This window comes from Petromyzon marinus, chromosome 64, assembly GCF_048934315.1.
Source record: "Petromyzon marinus isolate PM22_M1 ecotype Great Lakes invasive population chromosome 64, UKy_Petmar_22M1.pri1.0, whole genome shotgun sequence".
Taxonomy (NCBI): domain Eukaryota; kingdom Metazoa; phylum Chordata; class Hyperoartia; order Petromyzontiformes; family Petromyzontidae; genus Petromyzon; species Petromyzon marinus.
In genome coordinates, this window is record NC_133730.1 from 2593577 (window position 1) to 2606863 (window position 13287).

General features: G+C 53.8%; 1 protein-coding gene across 4 annotated transcripts in view; it reads left to right on the forward strand.

Moving 5' to 3' along the window:
- Nucleotides 1-12016, forward strand: part of LOC116956312 (transcription factor Dp-1-like) — a 42408-nt gene extending 30392 nt beyond the window's left edge. For all 4 annotated transcript variants that reach the window (XM_032977833.2, XM_032977830.2, XM_032977834.2 and 1 more), the window contains 3 exons: nt 24-190; nt 1065-1116; nt 2438-12016. In XM_032977833.2, the coding sequence (XP_032833724.1) occupies nt 24-190; nt 1065-1116; nt 2438-2657 (439 nt within the window). In that variant the 3' untranslated portion in view covers nt 2658-12016. The remainder of the gene's footprint in view (nt 1-23; nt 191-1064; nt 1117-2437) is intronic.
- The last annotated feature ends 1271 nt before the right edge of the window (nt 12017-13287 follow it).

Consider the following 13287-nt stretch of genomic DNA (forward strand, 5'->3'; position numbering starts at 1 on the left):
CATTTGTCCGTCCGTCTGTGCAGGTTCGAGTACCTCTTCAACTTTGACAACGCGTTTGAGATCCACGACGACGTGGAGGTCCTCAAGCGCATGGGGCTCACGTTCGGCCTAGAGACGGGGACGTGCTCGCCCGAGAACATGGAGCGTGCGCGCCTCCTCGTGCCCAAGGCCCTGCAGCCGTTCGTGCGCGGTACGACCGCCGATCCTCCCCTCACCTCGCCACCCCCACTCCGTTCCCCCGCACTCCACCCTCCCCACGTGCGTCATTTTGTCCGAGTACGTCCGACGCCGCGTCGTTTCACGAGCTTTTTTTTTCCCCCCTCGTCAATCAGAAATACGGGGACAAATTGTCTCTCCGTAAATCGCAGTCGTAATCGGTTGACGCACTGTCCAAGTAATAAAAAAAGCAAGCAAGCCACTTCGTGATTAACACAGAGGAATACCCGTGTCTTCAAAGTGTGTGAAACGTACGACCGAAATTGTGGAGCTACTGGCACATTCATAGCAGTTGACTTCGAAGTTCCCGAAGCGTATCGTTCAATGTGCATACGTACATATCGAGAGAGAGAGAGGGGAGGGAAAAAGGCTTTGAAATCACTCGCACGACTTAATTCTACAGAAGCCTTTATTCACCGGCACACGCGCCTGGGCAACCAAGGTAGCTCTGGAAACGGAAATCGCCCGATTCCTGAGATCGCATCCTGGTGAAGCTCGGAGCAGTTTGAGCGAAAGCGTCGTTGCATGTTGACGTTGAATCCAGTCGCGAGACGTGAGGAGGGACGCGAAGGGCCTTTGCCAGTCCGAATTTGACCAACACTCTGGCGCGTATAAATGATATCCTTGTGAACGTGACGGTCTTGTCGGGTGGGTGGAATGGTTAATGGCAAGGAATACTGGCGTAAAGCCACCACCACCGCGTGGCCGGACTCGGCAACTTGTGGGGGCGGCACTCGCCGCCCCCAGACCTGGCCGCGTGCGATGGTGCCGCAAGAGACGCTACCCCCCCAATGCCGACCCGGCGGACTCACCTGGCATCGTATTTCCGGCCGCTGTCCCGTTTGCAGACATGGCGTGTCAGCAGTTCGAGTCGGCCGATCAGAACGCCGCGTCCGGCCGGTGAGTTTTGAGCCAACGTTGGCAGGGCCCCCGGCTTGCCCCCTTGCCTGCGCCGCGTGCCTGCGGGCGCCTCGCGTGCGGTCGTGCCGAGGTGTGCGGTTTGTCGCGTGCCGGCGAGCGCGAGGCACGGGGCTCGACGCCGCGCTCGTATTTAACCTCAGTTGGGCGCTGCGAGATGTTAGGTATCACACCGGGTTTACAGGATTTCTTGGGTTCGATCCCGACTATTTGAAGTTTGCATGTCTTTCTCACCGTGGTCGCGTGGATTTGTCTCCGGGTCCTCCGATTTTTGCCTAGACATTTAGAAACTTTCGTTCAGAGTATTTGACTGCTGCTATAAATTTACACGTGTTAAGCCACTTGGTTGAGCTATCGTTTGTAGCCATGTAGCTTCTGATAAAGAGCTATGTATCCCAGTGGACCTTATCTGGTAAAATAAAAAAACAACCCCAGGCTAGGTGTCTCAGTGAAGGGGTGGGCTCAGCTGTTGACCAATTTGACACAGCACGGGTGGCACAGTCGCGCTATGGCGGCACCGGGCTTACGGGAACCATGGGCAGCCAATTTTTTGTATCAAAGGCCTCCCCACGTTGTGCAAGACGCAGGGGGTTGTTTAGGCATACTTCACCACGCTGGTCAGTACAGGTTGGTGGAGGGGAGCGTATAGCAGGTTGTGACGGGGAGGGGGGGGGGTCCTAGTACAGTCCAACAGTTGATTTGGCTGAGCTGCCCTCCGCTGCCCGCACCATATATCCCGCTTTAGAAACACTATCCAGGCTCAACCCTGCTGAGATTCAGAGATCGGGCGTATTCCGGGTGATTTGCCCGTAGGCGGTAACATCGTAGACGAAAATAGGGGGGTGGTAATGTTTGGGTCAGAGGGAGGGGGAGCTCTTTTGTGATGGGATAAATGAGAGGCAGTTGTTAATTAATGGCCGTGTTCTTCACTATTTTTTCAGAGGGGGTGCCACTTTTGTCAATAAGGCATAATCAATGTGAGGGCCCCCACACATATGAAACCATTGGGGGTTTGACAGTAAAAGGATGATGATATGGGGGGGGGGGTGTTTTCACCATTTGTGTATTGTCAGGGGCCGCACGTCCCGCACCTCGCTTAAAGCCACCAGTGACCTGCCATTGGCCCACGGGCCATGCAATGAAGAACACTGATTTACGGTTAGACATCGAGCTGCAATGTCCCTTGCGAGACCCGATGTGAGCCGTTCAGCTACAGTGTGCCCGAGCCGTTGCGTCGCGGCTAGACAGAGGGTGTGGCCATGTTGGGGTGAGACGTGAGTGCGGTTGGCCTCGTGGCTTGCAGGCTGGACGGGCTGCCCTCTCCACTGGACATCGAGGTGGACGGCGCCACGTTGGCGTTGGCGGCGGTCGACGCGGCCCCTCGCTCCGGCGGCGGCGGCGGCCGCTCCCGCAACGCGACGCCCTTTTCCTTCCTTGGCGACGAGGAGGAGGAGGACGAGGAGGAGGAGGACGAGGAGGAGGATAGCGAAGAGGACAGCGACGAGGACGATGACTCGGACTAACCGGGTGCGCGGTTGTCACACGTCTCCCGCACCGCCGCCAGTGCGCGGAGCGGGAGACGCGGAGATCACGCGGCGTGGGCAGTGCCATCCAGGCCGAGGCTGCATTCACACAAACACCCCCCCCCCCTTCTCCCCCCGTTGCCCGCGTTCAATTTGCACTGGGGCCATGGCGAGGACCAGGTCTTTTAAGTATATCCGACCTGACCTGGGCACAGCTACACCTGACGTGCAAGGAGATGGTTCTTCGGGTTCAACGTGTACCGCACACGAGGCATCGCCAGCCGACCGCGTTGATCGCGCACCGAGGTTGCTGCTGCTGTTGTTGTTGCGCATCCACGCAAGCGTGGCCTTCATGAGTTGGAACGATTCTCGGGTTTCTACATCGTGTGCGAGCTCCGCCTCCTTAAAGGCGTTGGTGGGCCGATCGCACGAACCGCCCGTTTAATCGCCTCCGCCCGCGACGTGAGATTGACGTTCGAGCGACAGCAACGTAAGCTGGCGCCACCCTCGAGGCCCATCTCTCGTGCACGTGGGCCTGAAGCGAAAACAGCTGCAACTCGCCCACTTCCTGTGCTCCGGAAGATGAAGTGCGTCGCCGTGCGTCGCCGTGGAAATGCGCCGACGTGTGCCGCGTCCGCTTCCCCCCCCCCCCCCTTTGGCCCCGGTTCACTACGTCGGGCAAACGAGCTCTGGTGCCGGCCAGAGTCCTCTTAATTAAAACCTGCCGTGGGTTCCCAACAACCCCCTTTTTTCCCCTTTTCCTTTGTTAAAAGCCTGTTCGGATCCGAGCTAGTTTAAATCCGAGTTGTGATTGCTCGTGTTCCTTATACAACTCTCCCGTGTGGTGTGCAGGATTCACTTAGCATTGCGAGTGCCGCTGCCTAGGGGGCGGGTTTCTTGCTGTGAACAAACGCTTGTGCTTGTAATTCCCCATGTTCTTTATTCACTTGTGGTCTCAGTTTTTTTTTATCAGACAGTGCAGCCCATCGTAGCTCCTTAATTCAGGCCGGTGTTTTTTTTTTTACGGATCCAGAATTTAGCGCACGCTACAACCCTCTTCTGTTCTTGCAGCTTCCTCTTTTTTTCGCAGCCACACGGATGAGCTGTTCAATCATATGTCCGACACAGATCTGGTTCAGGGTGAACGCACAAAGCGCAAATGCAGTTTCGGCAAGGCCTCTGCTGCGTCAGGCGGGTCTTTTAACGCGTGTATTTTTATAACCAGCAGTCGACTGCCATCGGTGTGTTCCTATCTACAGCCTCCGGTCCCTCCGGCAAACGTGCAGCTATGTGGCTGATGGGGTCAGTCCTCTGTGTCACCTGTGGGTTTCGACGCCAGCCCTTCGTTGGCCTCTGTTTAATAACCACTGAGATCGTTTTATGTTGCGTACGGAAGAGCAGGGTATTTATAGTTTACGCGGGGGCGAGGGCATTGCGAGTGGATTGCGCGCGACGCGTCGCTGGTGCCCGTGCGGCGACGAGCGCTCGCGAGCGGGCGCAGCTCGCCGTGCGGCGCCAGCGATGCGGGGATCGCGTCGCCGGCGCCCACCCGGGCGGCGACCTGCTTCTCGCTAACGAGCGCGCGGCCGTCCCCTCACTGCGCGTGCGAAGCTCGCACGCCCGGTCTCTCCTTTTTTAACACGAGTCCTGCTGCGAGCACGATCCCGAACCGTTCGCCAAGTCCAAGCCCTTTTGCTCTAACCCCAGTCTCGGCCGTGCTGCGTTGGCGACGGCGGCGGCGGCTCGTGAGGGCCGCGCGATTGCGCTGAGCCAGCACCGCTGGGAATCCTCTGCGCGAGTCCAGGCAGTCACTCCAGGTGCTCCCTGCTGGGTGGGCCGATGGTCTCGGCACAGGCACCGACGACTACAAAAAATATAAGCATCTCCTTTTACGAGTTGGTTCCTTCACGTTGCCGATCGCCGAACGTGTCGGGTGGGTGGGTGGGGGGGAACGCGCAGAGAGCCGCTCTATGCAGCACGAAGAGGGCACCTGGCACGTGTTGTGAAAGAGCGTCCTCGTGAAACGACCGCGCAAGTAAGTTTGCGCTCCTCTTATCCGCAGTGAACTTAGGGGACCCGTTTGCAGATGAGCAAAATTGTGGATCTGAGGAGGCGTGACGTAGTCTGAGAAAACGATTTATATTAACCGCGACGTCGTTGGAACAGATGCGGGGCGACAGGAATGATTCTGCGTGCGGGACAACGCGCCGCAGGTGTGGTGCCTGATCATCGTGAACGTCGAGATGAGTTCTCCACTTGGGTGTGGTTTGTGAATCCAACTCCCTCACCATGTCGTGCAGGCCTCTTCTTCTTATCCAAGGAAGCCGTGGATAATGGAGGTGAATTTAAGAACTGCCAACACCTTTATCTTTCTGTTATCTCTTAACTCGAGGGTAGGCGAGGAGCGCCGACCGCTGGGTTAATGGGAATAGTTGCAGATCTGTAAGGCCCTGCGGATAATAGGATCGCAGATGAGAGGAGACTCGTGAGTTGGTGGTCTCGCACCCCCGTGCTGACCGAAAGAGGAATGCTTTATCCACCCCGAGACATGAGGGATGTTTGTCGATTCATAATAGATTGTTGGGGCTGGTCACGCAAGTTCGAATGTGTCCTGAACCCTCCTCCAACCGACGCAGCCGATTTATAAAGTTGTCACGCAAACGATCAAATCCGAATGGTAATGTTGGTCACGAAAAGCCCTTGTGTTAAATGCATCAACCTCTACGGCGTGGATGCTTATCGCAATTCCGGCAACTGTGCATGGTCATGCCGGTTGTAAACTACCACTGAAACGTCGTACCCAATTATTAAATGTGTGTGTGGATCGCTCTCCCAAACACCACATCGGTGTGCTGAAGCAGTAATAAAATTGGCATGTTTGTTCATCACGTGACTACTTTATTAATTGGCTGTGTTGGGTGGAGGGTTTACGACACAATTTACTTCCACCATCTGACCCCAAAAAAACTATCTTATGAATCATAATATTGGAAGCCTACGTGTTAAAGGGGGGATGTTGGTGATTTATGTCGTTAAAAATATATATGTAAAAAGTTTCATCCCAAAATGGATCCTAAAAACCAGCCATATTTGTAGATCTGCGTGCATGCTTGATGCGTACCTCAGCCATGCAACAACAAACACTTCATCACTGCCGTCCGTTACGATTTTTACTATAGTTTGTGTTAAAGCTGCACCTGATCAATGCCATCTTCTCCAAGACTGCGGGTTCTACCCCCCCCCCCCCCCCGCCTGCCTCTCCAATATGAGCCACTGACAGACAGGCGATTGGGACCTATGCTCCTGTGTTACCGAGATTACACCAAGCACTTTGATCCGCCGCTATTACAAAAATACGGTGCTCCGTGTGCGCCGCCATCTGACGTTTGCTGCGCAGGCGGTTTGTCAGCCGTCCCCGTGGCTGTTTTTGTGATCCCTTTGGGTTTTAAAGCGAAGTTGAATTGCTTTTCCAAGGGTCTTGGCAGTGGAGGGCAGTTTGCGCGCGCAACAGTTGCAGAATCGCCGTGTGGGTTGTGAGCGCATTTGGAGCTGTATGGGGGGGGGGGGGGGGAAGGAGAGGCCAGATGAAGCGTTGTATAATAATCGGTATTGCAGCAGTCGGCATATTTTTTTTACCGGAGGAATCCGATGAGCTGTAAAGATCTTTGTTTCGCAGATGTCCAGTAAACTGATGCCAATTAATAACTACAGTAGCATCAGTTGTTTTCCTGAGAGCCTCAATGAGTCTTTACCTGAGTCTCACAAATCTGGCTGTCGCCTGATGAAGCTAGTTGCAATTACTGGCGAAACGTTATACTCAGATTGTAAATGTTGTGGCTTGGCTCTCCCAAACACACCGGTGTGCTGTACTATTTACGTGACAAACCTTTCTAATTGGCTGTGTCCGGGTGGTGGTAGGTTTAACGACACATATTTTTACGCGATTTCACCCCAAAACAAATCCTATTATGAATCAATGAGTCTTAATAAAACAAATTCAGGCTGGTCCCGCTTCTTTGGGATGTTTGGCCGGTTCCCATTAATGGCAGTTTTTGCTTCATTTGGAGGACAGCGGGGAAAGCCCCAGCACTGCCATCGACCCTCCTGGTGACCTCCCGGGCCACACGCCTACAACACCTGGCAAGCCCTGGTCGACAGGCTTACCGCCCCCCACCCCGGCTGTGCTTCTGAGAGTTAATAAGACCGAACCCTGCTCGATGTGCTCTTTGCGTTGCTGTGTTTTGGCCAAAGCTGTAAAGTAGTGGCACTGTTAAGCGGGTCATTGTGTTAGCACCACATGATCCAGACATTCCCATCCATGAATGTCTCACATTATGACGATAAGGGCTTGTACACGTTCATCTTTACGAGTTTCGTCCAATTATTGAATCCGATATCACTTCCCGTGCGTGTGCACTCACAGTGGTCAACTGCCAAGGTGATTGGTTACACTTGTAATCAACGGACGCTGGACAGAAGTGGGCGCCGCGATGGCGAGGAGATGTTAACTACCTCGCCTGGTACGCAGGAGATCGTGGGTTCGATCCCGACCCTGACGCCTGCTGTACATTTGGAGTTTTCATGTTCTCCCCGTGGTCGCGTGGATTTTTCTCCATGCCCTCTGCTTTTTCCCTCCACATTTAGAAACACGCCTTTAGAGCATTTGGCCGCTCTACATTTCCACACGATAAGCCACTTCGTTGAGCTATCATTTGTGGCCAGATCGCTCGTGAAAAAAAGCTATATAGCGCAGTGGGCCTTGCCTGGTAAAATAAGAAGTTTAGTATATTGTCTAGTGTTGGTTATCAGTCTGGACATTTACATTGTGTTTGTGTCCTGAGTCTGGCTCTCGGTACCGTTAAGAATATCCGATGCGATTCCTGCCTCAAACACACCCGTATCATGGAGCAAAAGTTCTCTCTGCCAAAGCAGTTTAAGTCTTCCGTCAAAAACCCGTGCCGTGACGCCGGTGGCTACCCCCCCTCCTCATAGACCCCCCCCCCCCCCCATTGTGTTGTGTGAAACACGACCGATATGTGCGTGGTGCTCGGCCATCGGCGTCGATCCATGTGGGGAGGGCAATGGCCGATCGATTGCCCCCCCCCCACTGAGACCTGTGATGAGTGTCACCCGTGTGTAGATTGCGCGTTTGGTTAATTGACTAATTTAGAATCTCGTGCGCAGGACACATACACGCTCGTGTGTCGTGTGCGTGTTGTCGAGCCGTCGTGTAGCGGTTAGCGCACTGCGCTTCGAAGCCGGCGACCCGAGTTCGATTCCCGCTCACGGCCAACACCGGTGACGATTATCCGAACCGGTCCTGGGCCCCACCCCTAGGTCGACTCGGCCTCCAATGAGTGACCTGATGCAGTGCGTAAGCATTGCCATTGGGGGGAGATGAAGGCGGCCGGACGTGGTGCTGGCCACCCACCCCCTCATGTGCCGTGCCGGCCTTCATAGATGCTCGCTCACGGCACTTGCCCCAACAGTCTGTTTAGGCTACATGGGCGGAGGAGGGGGGGGGTCTTTGTAGTCGACCTGTGGGTCTGAGAGTCGACGTCCTGTAATTTATTTGGTGATTGCGTGCAAGTTTGTGGTGTGCTCCCTCGGGACACGTCGGGGTGCCTCGTGGACTGCACGGACACACGAGAGAGAGAACCAGTCCGAGCTCCTTTTGGGTGGGTGAAATGAGACGCACAAGTAAATTGCAACAGCGAAATCGTGCCCCAAGCATTCACCTAGTAATCGCTGTAGGGGTGGTGGTGTGGGGGGGTTACATCCTTTGCGTACCGAGTGTGCCCCTTGCCAGCCTTAATCCACCGAGCCGCCAGAGAGGCTCTCGAATGGCTCCATAATCTCAGTATCCACACACACACGCACAAGACGTTGCTGGGGTTCCCCCCCCCCCACCCACCCACCCACCTCTTGCCATAAGAAATAAAAAGAAGTCGTGGTCTCGCACTCGGCAAATGCGCGGCTGGTGCGTTTGCGATCTGATCTTTGGGCCGCGTTATCCCCGAACAACGGCAACCCACGCGTCACGGACTCCTTATGGGGGAGGGCTCGAGTCTTCGTTTGTGTCGGCGCGTTTTTACTCTGCGTGGGATGTAATCGAATATCATTCCCCCCCCCCCCCCCCGTGGGTGACTTCCGCGTGTGCGTGTTCTGAAGCGAGAGCTGCCAATTTTAATGTAGTCGATGTTATAATTGTGTTATAGTCGACGCTGTGTTTGTGATTTGTTTTGCTTTTTATGATTTGAGAATTTTGAGTAATGTACCCCATTGAAACAAATCATAGCCATGCTGGTGGTTGTGGTTCACAATGTTCTGCTGATATAGAAGGCAGGCACATGACCGTGTGTGTGTGTGTGTGCGCGCGCGCATATGTGTGTAGCGGTTAGCGCGCTGCACAATGAACCCGGCAACACCATTGGCGATTATTTGAACCGGTCCTGGGCTTCCCCTAGGTCTGCTTAGCCTCACGAGTACCTGGTGCAGTGTGTAGACCGCCACTGGGGAGACGAAGCTGGCCGGGCGTGGTGCTGGCCTCTCACCCCGTCGTGTGCCGTTCCGGTCTTCATAGGTGCTCGCTAACAGTACTTGCCCCAACAGTCTGTTAAGGCTACACGGGAGATCATTGTCTTGTGATGCATATTTCTATTTTACCGTGTCTGCCCATGTTGCGGTCTTCATATGGTATGTTGTATCTACATGACTCTCTATTGCCAAGCCTCATGTTTGGAAGTATTGTGCCAATTTAAATCGTGTCTCCCCAGGACTAATCCCTCCTCCGGCAGGCGCAGACGATTTGTTCGGTGCACCAAATTGGCTCCCAACTCGCTTGTAATCCACAATGCGGAAAAGGCAACAACGAAAAAAACACTTTAATATCGGTGTCACGATGCATCGCTTCGTCAACGTTGAATGTTCGATTCTTAAAGTCGCGACACGTGTATTCCTGTTGCCCGTGTAAGAGTCAAATGTTCGGTTTGTATAGAGCAGTGTTCTTCATTGCGGGGAGCGGTGGGGCAGCGCTGCGCTACGAGCTCAGCAAACCCGAGTTCGATTCCCGCTCACGGCCACCAACAACATTGACGATTAAAATTATCTGAACCGGCCTCAAATGAGTACCGGGTGCGGTGTGTAAAACAAAACAAAAACATCGCAGTTGGGGAGACAAAGGCGGCCGTGCGTGATCTTACTCGCTAGCAGCACTTGCCCCCACAGTCTGCTGAGGCTATACGGGGGGAATCTTTGTAATTGATGTTTCGTTGCAAGGCTGGCGGGCCACTGACCGCCCCTGGTGGCCTTTAGTGCGGTCCCCCACAATATACACAGTGAAAACACCACTCATCATCAGCATCATCATCGTGCTGCTGCTGTCAAACCCCCAATTGGATTCAAATGCGTGGCGACCCCTCACACTGATGATGTTTCATCGGCGAAAGTGCACCCCCCCCCTCCCTCTGATGCTTTATGTTGTAAATGCATCACGTGACCCTTCGCCGCATTGGACGCAGGAATAATATCAGCTAGCGAATCTCTTCTCCGAGTCGGTCCGTTACGCCTCCACTTTTTTTTTAGACATTTTAAGATCGGAAAATGTTGTTTCGTGGAGTTTTTTTTTAATGTCAAGTCGTGAAAAATGCATCGGGTGCCGTGGAGAAAAGTCTCGCAAGAAGCAATGACGTTTCATCAAATTGATCTCTGCGGCCAGTATTAAAGAGAAACTGAACATCTTGCTGCTCCGGGAAGAGCGCTGTCCCCTGTAGCGCTTGTCGATGTTACAGGGGCAGAGCGGAGTGTGCTCTGCACGCCGAGCAGGGAAGCTGCCCCCTTCCTGTCCAGGCTGACGACGCTCGCCTAGCTTGGATCGGTGCCTTCATGCACGGTTCCACAAACGCCAATCCTTGTGTCTCGGCACAGTAAAACCTTTGTTTACCAGTCTTCACACGTGCCCTCCTCCCCGTTGAAACGCAAACGTTATTACATGCCGCACGCACCTGATAATTGTTAAACGCACCCCGCGTTGCCACCCGTTGCGCGCGGCAAGTTGAAGGGCGACTTTTGTTGAGCTCTGGCTGCGTGTGGTTTAATTGTTGGCCGCCGCCCGACTCCGTGGTCGTTGATTCTCACCCGCCAGCTCTAACGTCGTTGACGTCTCAAAGGGACGAGCTTCGGTGGTGCAACATCCTCCCCCCCCCCCCAAAAAAAAAAAAGCCCTCCTCGAGGGGGAGGGGGATGGAGGCTGGGGGATGTCACGGCCAGTGACAAGTAACGTCAGCAAAAGCCCAATTGTAAACAGCCGGATAACAAAAAACAAATGTACAGCTGGGATCTTGACGCGTGTTTTAAACGGTAGATTCCAAATGGACTTATTCGCGTCTCGTTGTGCTTAACTCAAGATGCTGGAGTGAAACAGTCGGCATGATTTGCGAGCATTTCGGGTCAGAGGTAGATGACACGGGGCCACTTGTGAGCCTGGAGTTTGAGAGGAGGAGGAGTGGGGGAGTCGACACCACGGATGGCTCCTCGGCGGGAGTTGTTTGCCTGACCCTGGGTGCAGCGGACGAGAATTCGCCAACTCACAGCGAGCGGGAAACAGTTCGTTTGCTTTGAAATAAACCAAACATTATTTCTGGGTCTTCTTCTTGTTGTGCAGGGGTGTTCATGGGAGCTGCGGTTGCGTTAAGCTCACCCACGCGGTGGTCGGCAACCGGAGAGCCATTTCTTTAGAATTGTGTATTTAACAAAAAAAAACACGTCTCGCGAAGCGCCGCCGGGTCCCTTTTTACGAAAGAGCGCGGCGCGTTCGGCTCCGGAGCCCGCAGGCTGCCGACCTCCCTGCGCCGCCAGAAGCTCAGGGCCGGCGCGCGGTCCACGTGACGACTCCGTGCGGCACGGAGTCGTCACGTGGGGACACGCACAGCCCCCGGCACCGGTCGTCGTTCGATGTTCAGCCAATGTGGGCGTCATGCCGACGACGCTTGAGACGGAATTAAAGGCAGCTCCGTCTCATTTTAAATGAGGGTGCAGGTGGCCTTAGGTGAGGTGTGGGAGTGTTTTTTGTATGCCCTGCCCCCCCCCCCCCCCGTGCCTGCGCCACGACTGATTTTTGTTTGAAATTCGTGGAGGCAACGTTGAGAGCTCGCCCCCCCCCCCCTTTCATGCGTAAAACGGGAGACCTTACTGCAGAATGATAAGTGAACAGGCGCAAGTAGAGCAAGGGGTGTGAGTGCGCGTGTGGTGTGCGGTGATGCGAGCATGTTTTGTACCTGCCACATTGCAATATGTACGCAATTTAATACACTTGACCAGGGTGTGTGTGGCGTCAACAATAAACGTTTTCTAAAAATGTATTTTGTTTTGCGGACAATTTTGTGATTTGTTTATATATGTATATATTTGAAAGTCTCGTTATATACGAGAACTTCATTATTCACACGGGGGTCACCTCTACGCGCTCCGGCTCGTTTTGAAATTTAACTCCGTCCGTCCGTCCTGTGGCAGGCGCTCAGACGCTCTCGGATTTTAATTCACGGTTAAACTGTCGGTGCCGCGTGTAAAGAAGTTTGGTGAATCCCCTGGGCACTCGAACAACTTTTGAGGGTCTGCAGAAACGAGCGGCTTTCGCGCATAACAATCTGCGGGTGTCTTTTATGGGATTTAATTGTGCGCTCTGTTGCACCCGGAGTATAGCTCTTAAACTTACCCAACGCAATCCATTGGATGGTCTAGCACGGTGACTCTTCACCTGGAGTGCACGCTCCCCCTGGGGGTGCAAGATATTCCAGTTTCTTTTTTTAGAAGGTAAATTATCGAACACAAAGTGAGCACGAGCACGTCAGTACAACTACCTTATTTCATCCAACCGACGTGTTCATTAACATTTTAAAATTATTTACTATTGAAAAATAAAGCGGTGCAAGGCTGCAGTAAGTAAAGCTTTAAGAACCACTGCCCTAGCATCTCGATACTAACACCAGTCCAAACAATAGCCGTTTACCCTGGACCGACGCTAGCCCGAATGCCGATACTGGCCCTAGCCATAACGCTGACCGTAACGCTCTCGGTTCGTGCTTACGACCTTGAAACGCTTTCAGGAGGCTCCTTTGTTTTTAAATGCCCCAACGGGAATCAAAACCTCACGACCACTGGCGAGTCCAATGGAACGCGAAGTGCTCCGGTCAGCCGCTCGACGGAGCGATGCCAATCTCGTCGACTGAGTTCTTGTGACGCTGTCCCAGTTCGGCGCTGCCGCTGCGATTCAGATCGTGAATCTCGTGCCATTCGCAGTGTGAGGGGTTCATTGACCACAACTTGAATGGCGTAGATGTTAACTACCTCGCCCGGTATACAGAAGGTTTGTCGGTTTCGATCCCGATCCTGGGGCGCCTGCTGTTGTATGTTTGGAGTTTGCGAGTCTCTCTACCCGTGGTCGCGTGGATTTTTCTCCTGATCCTCCGTTTTTTTCCCCTCCACATTTAGAATCAACATCACGCGTTTAGGGCATTTGGCTGTCGCTATAAATTTTCACGCGATGGGCCACTCCGTCGAGATAGAATTTGTGATAGCCAGCTTGCTTCAGGAAAAAGAGCTATATCCTGTAGCTCATTGGGCCTTACCTGGT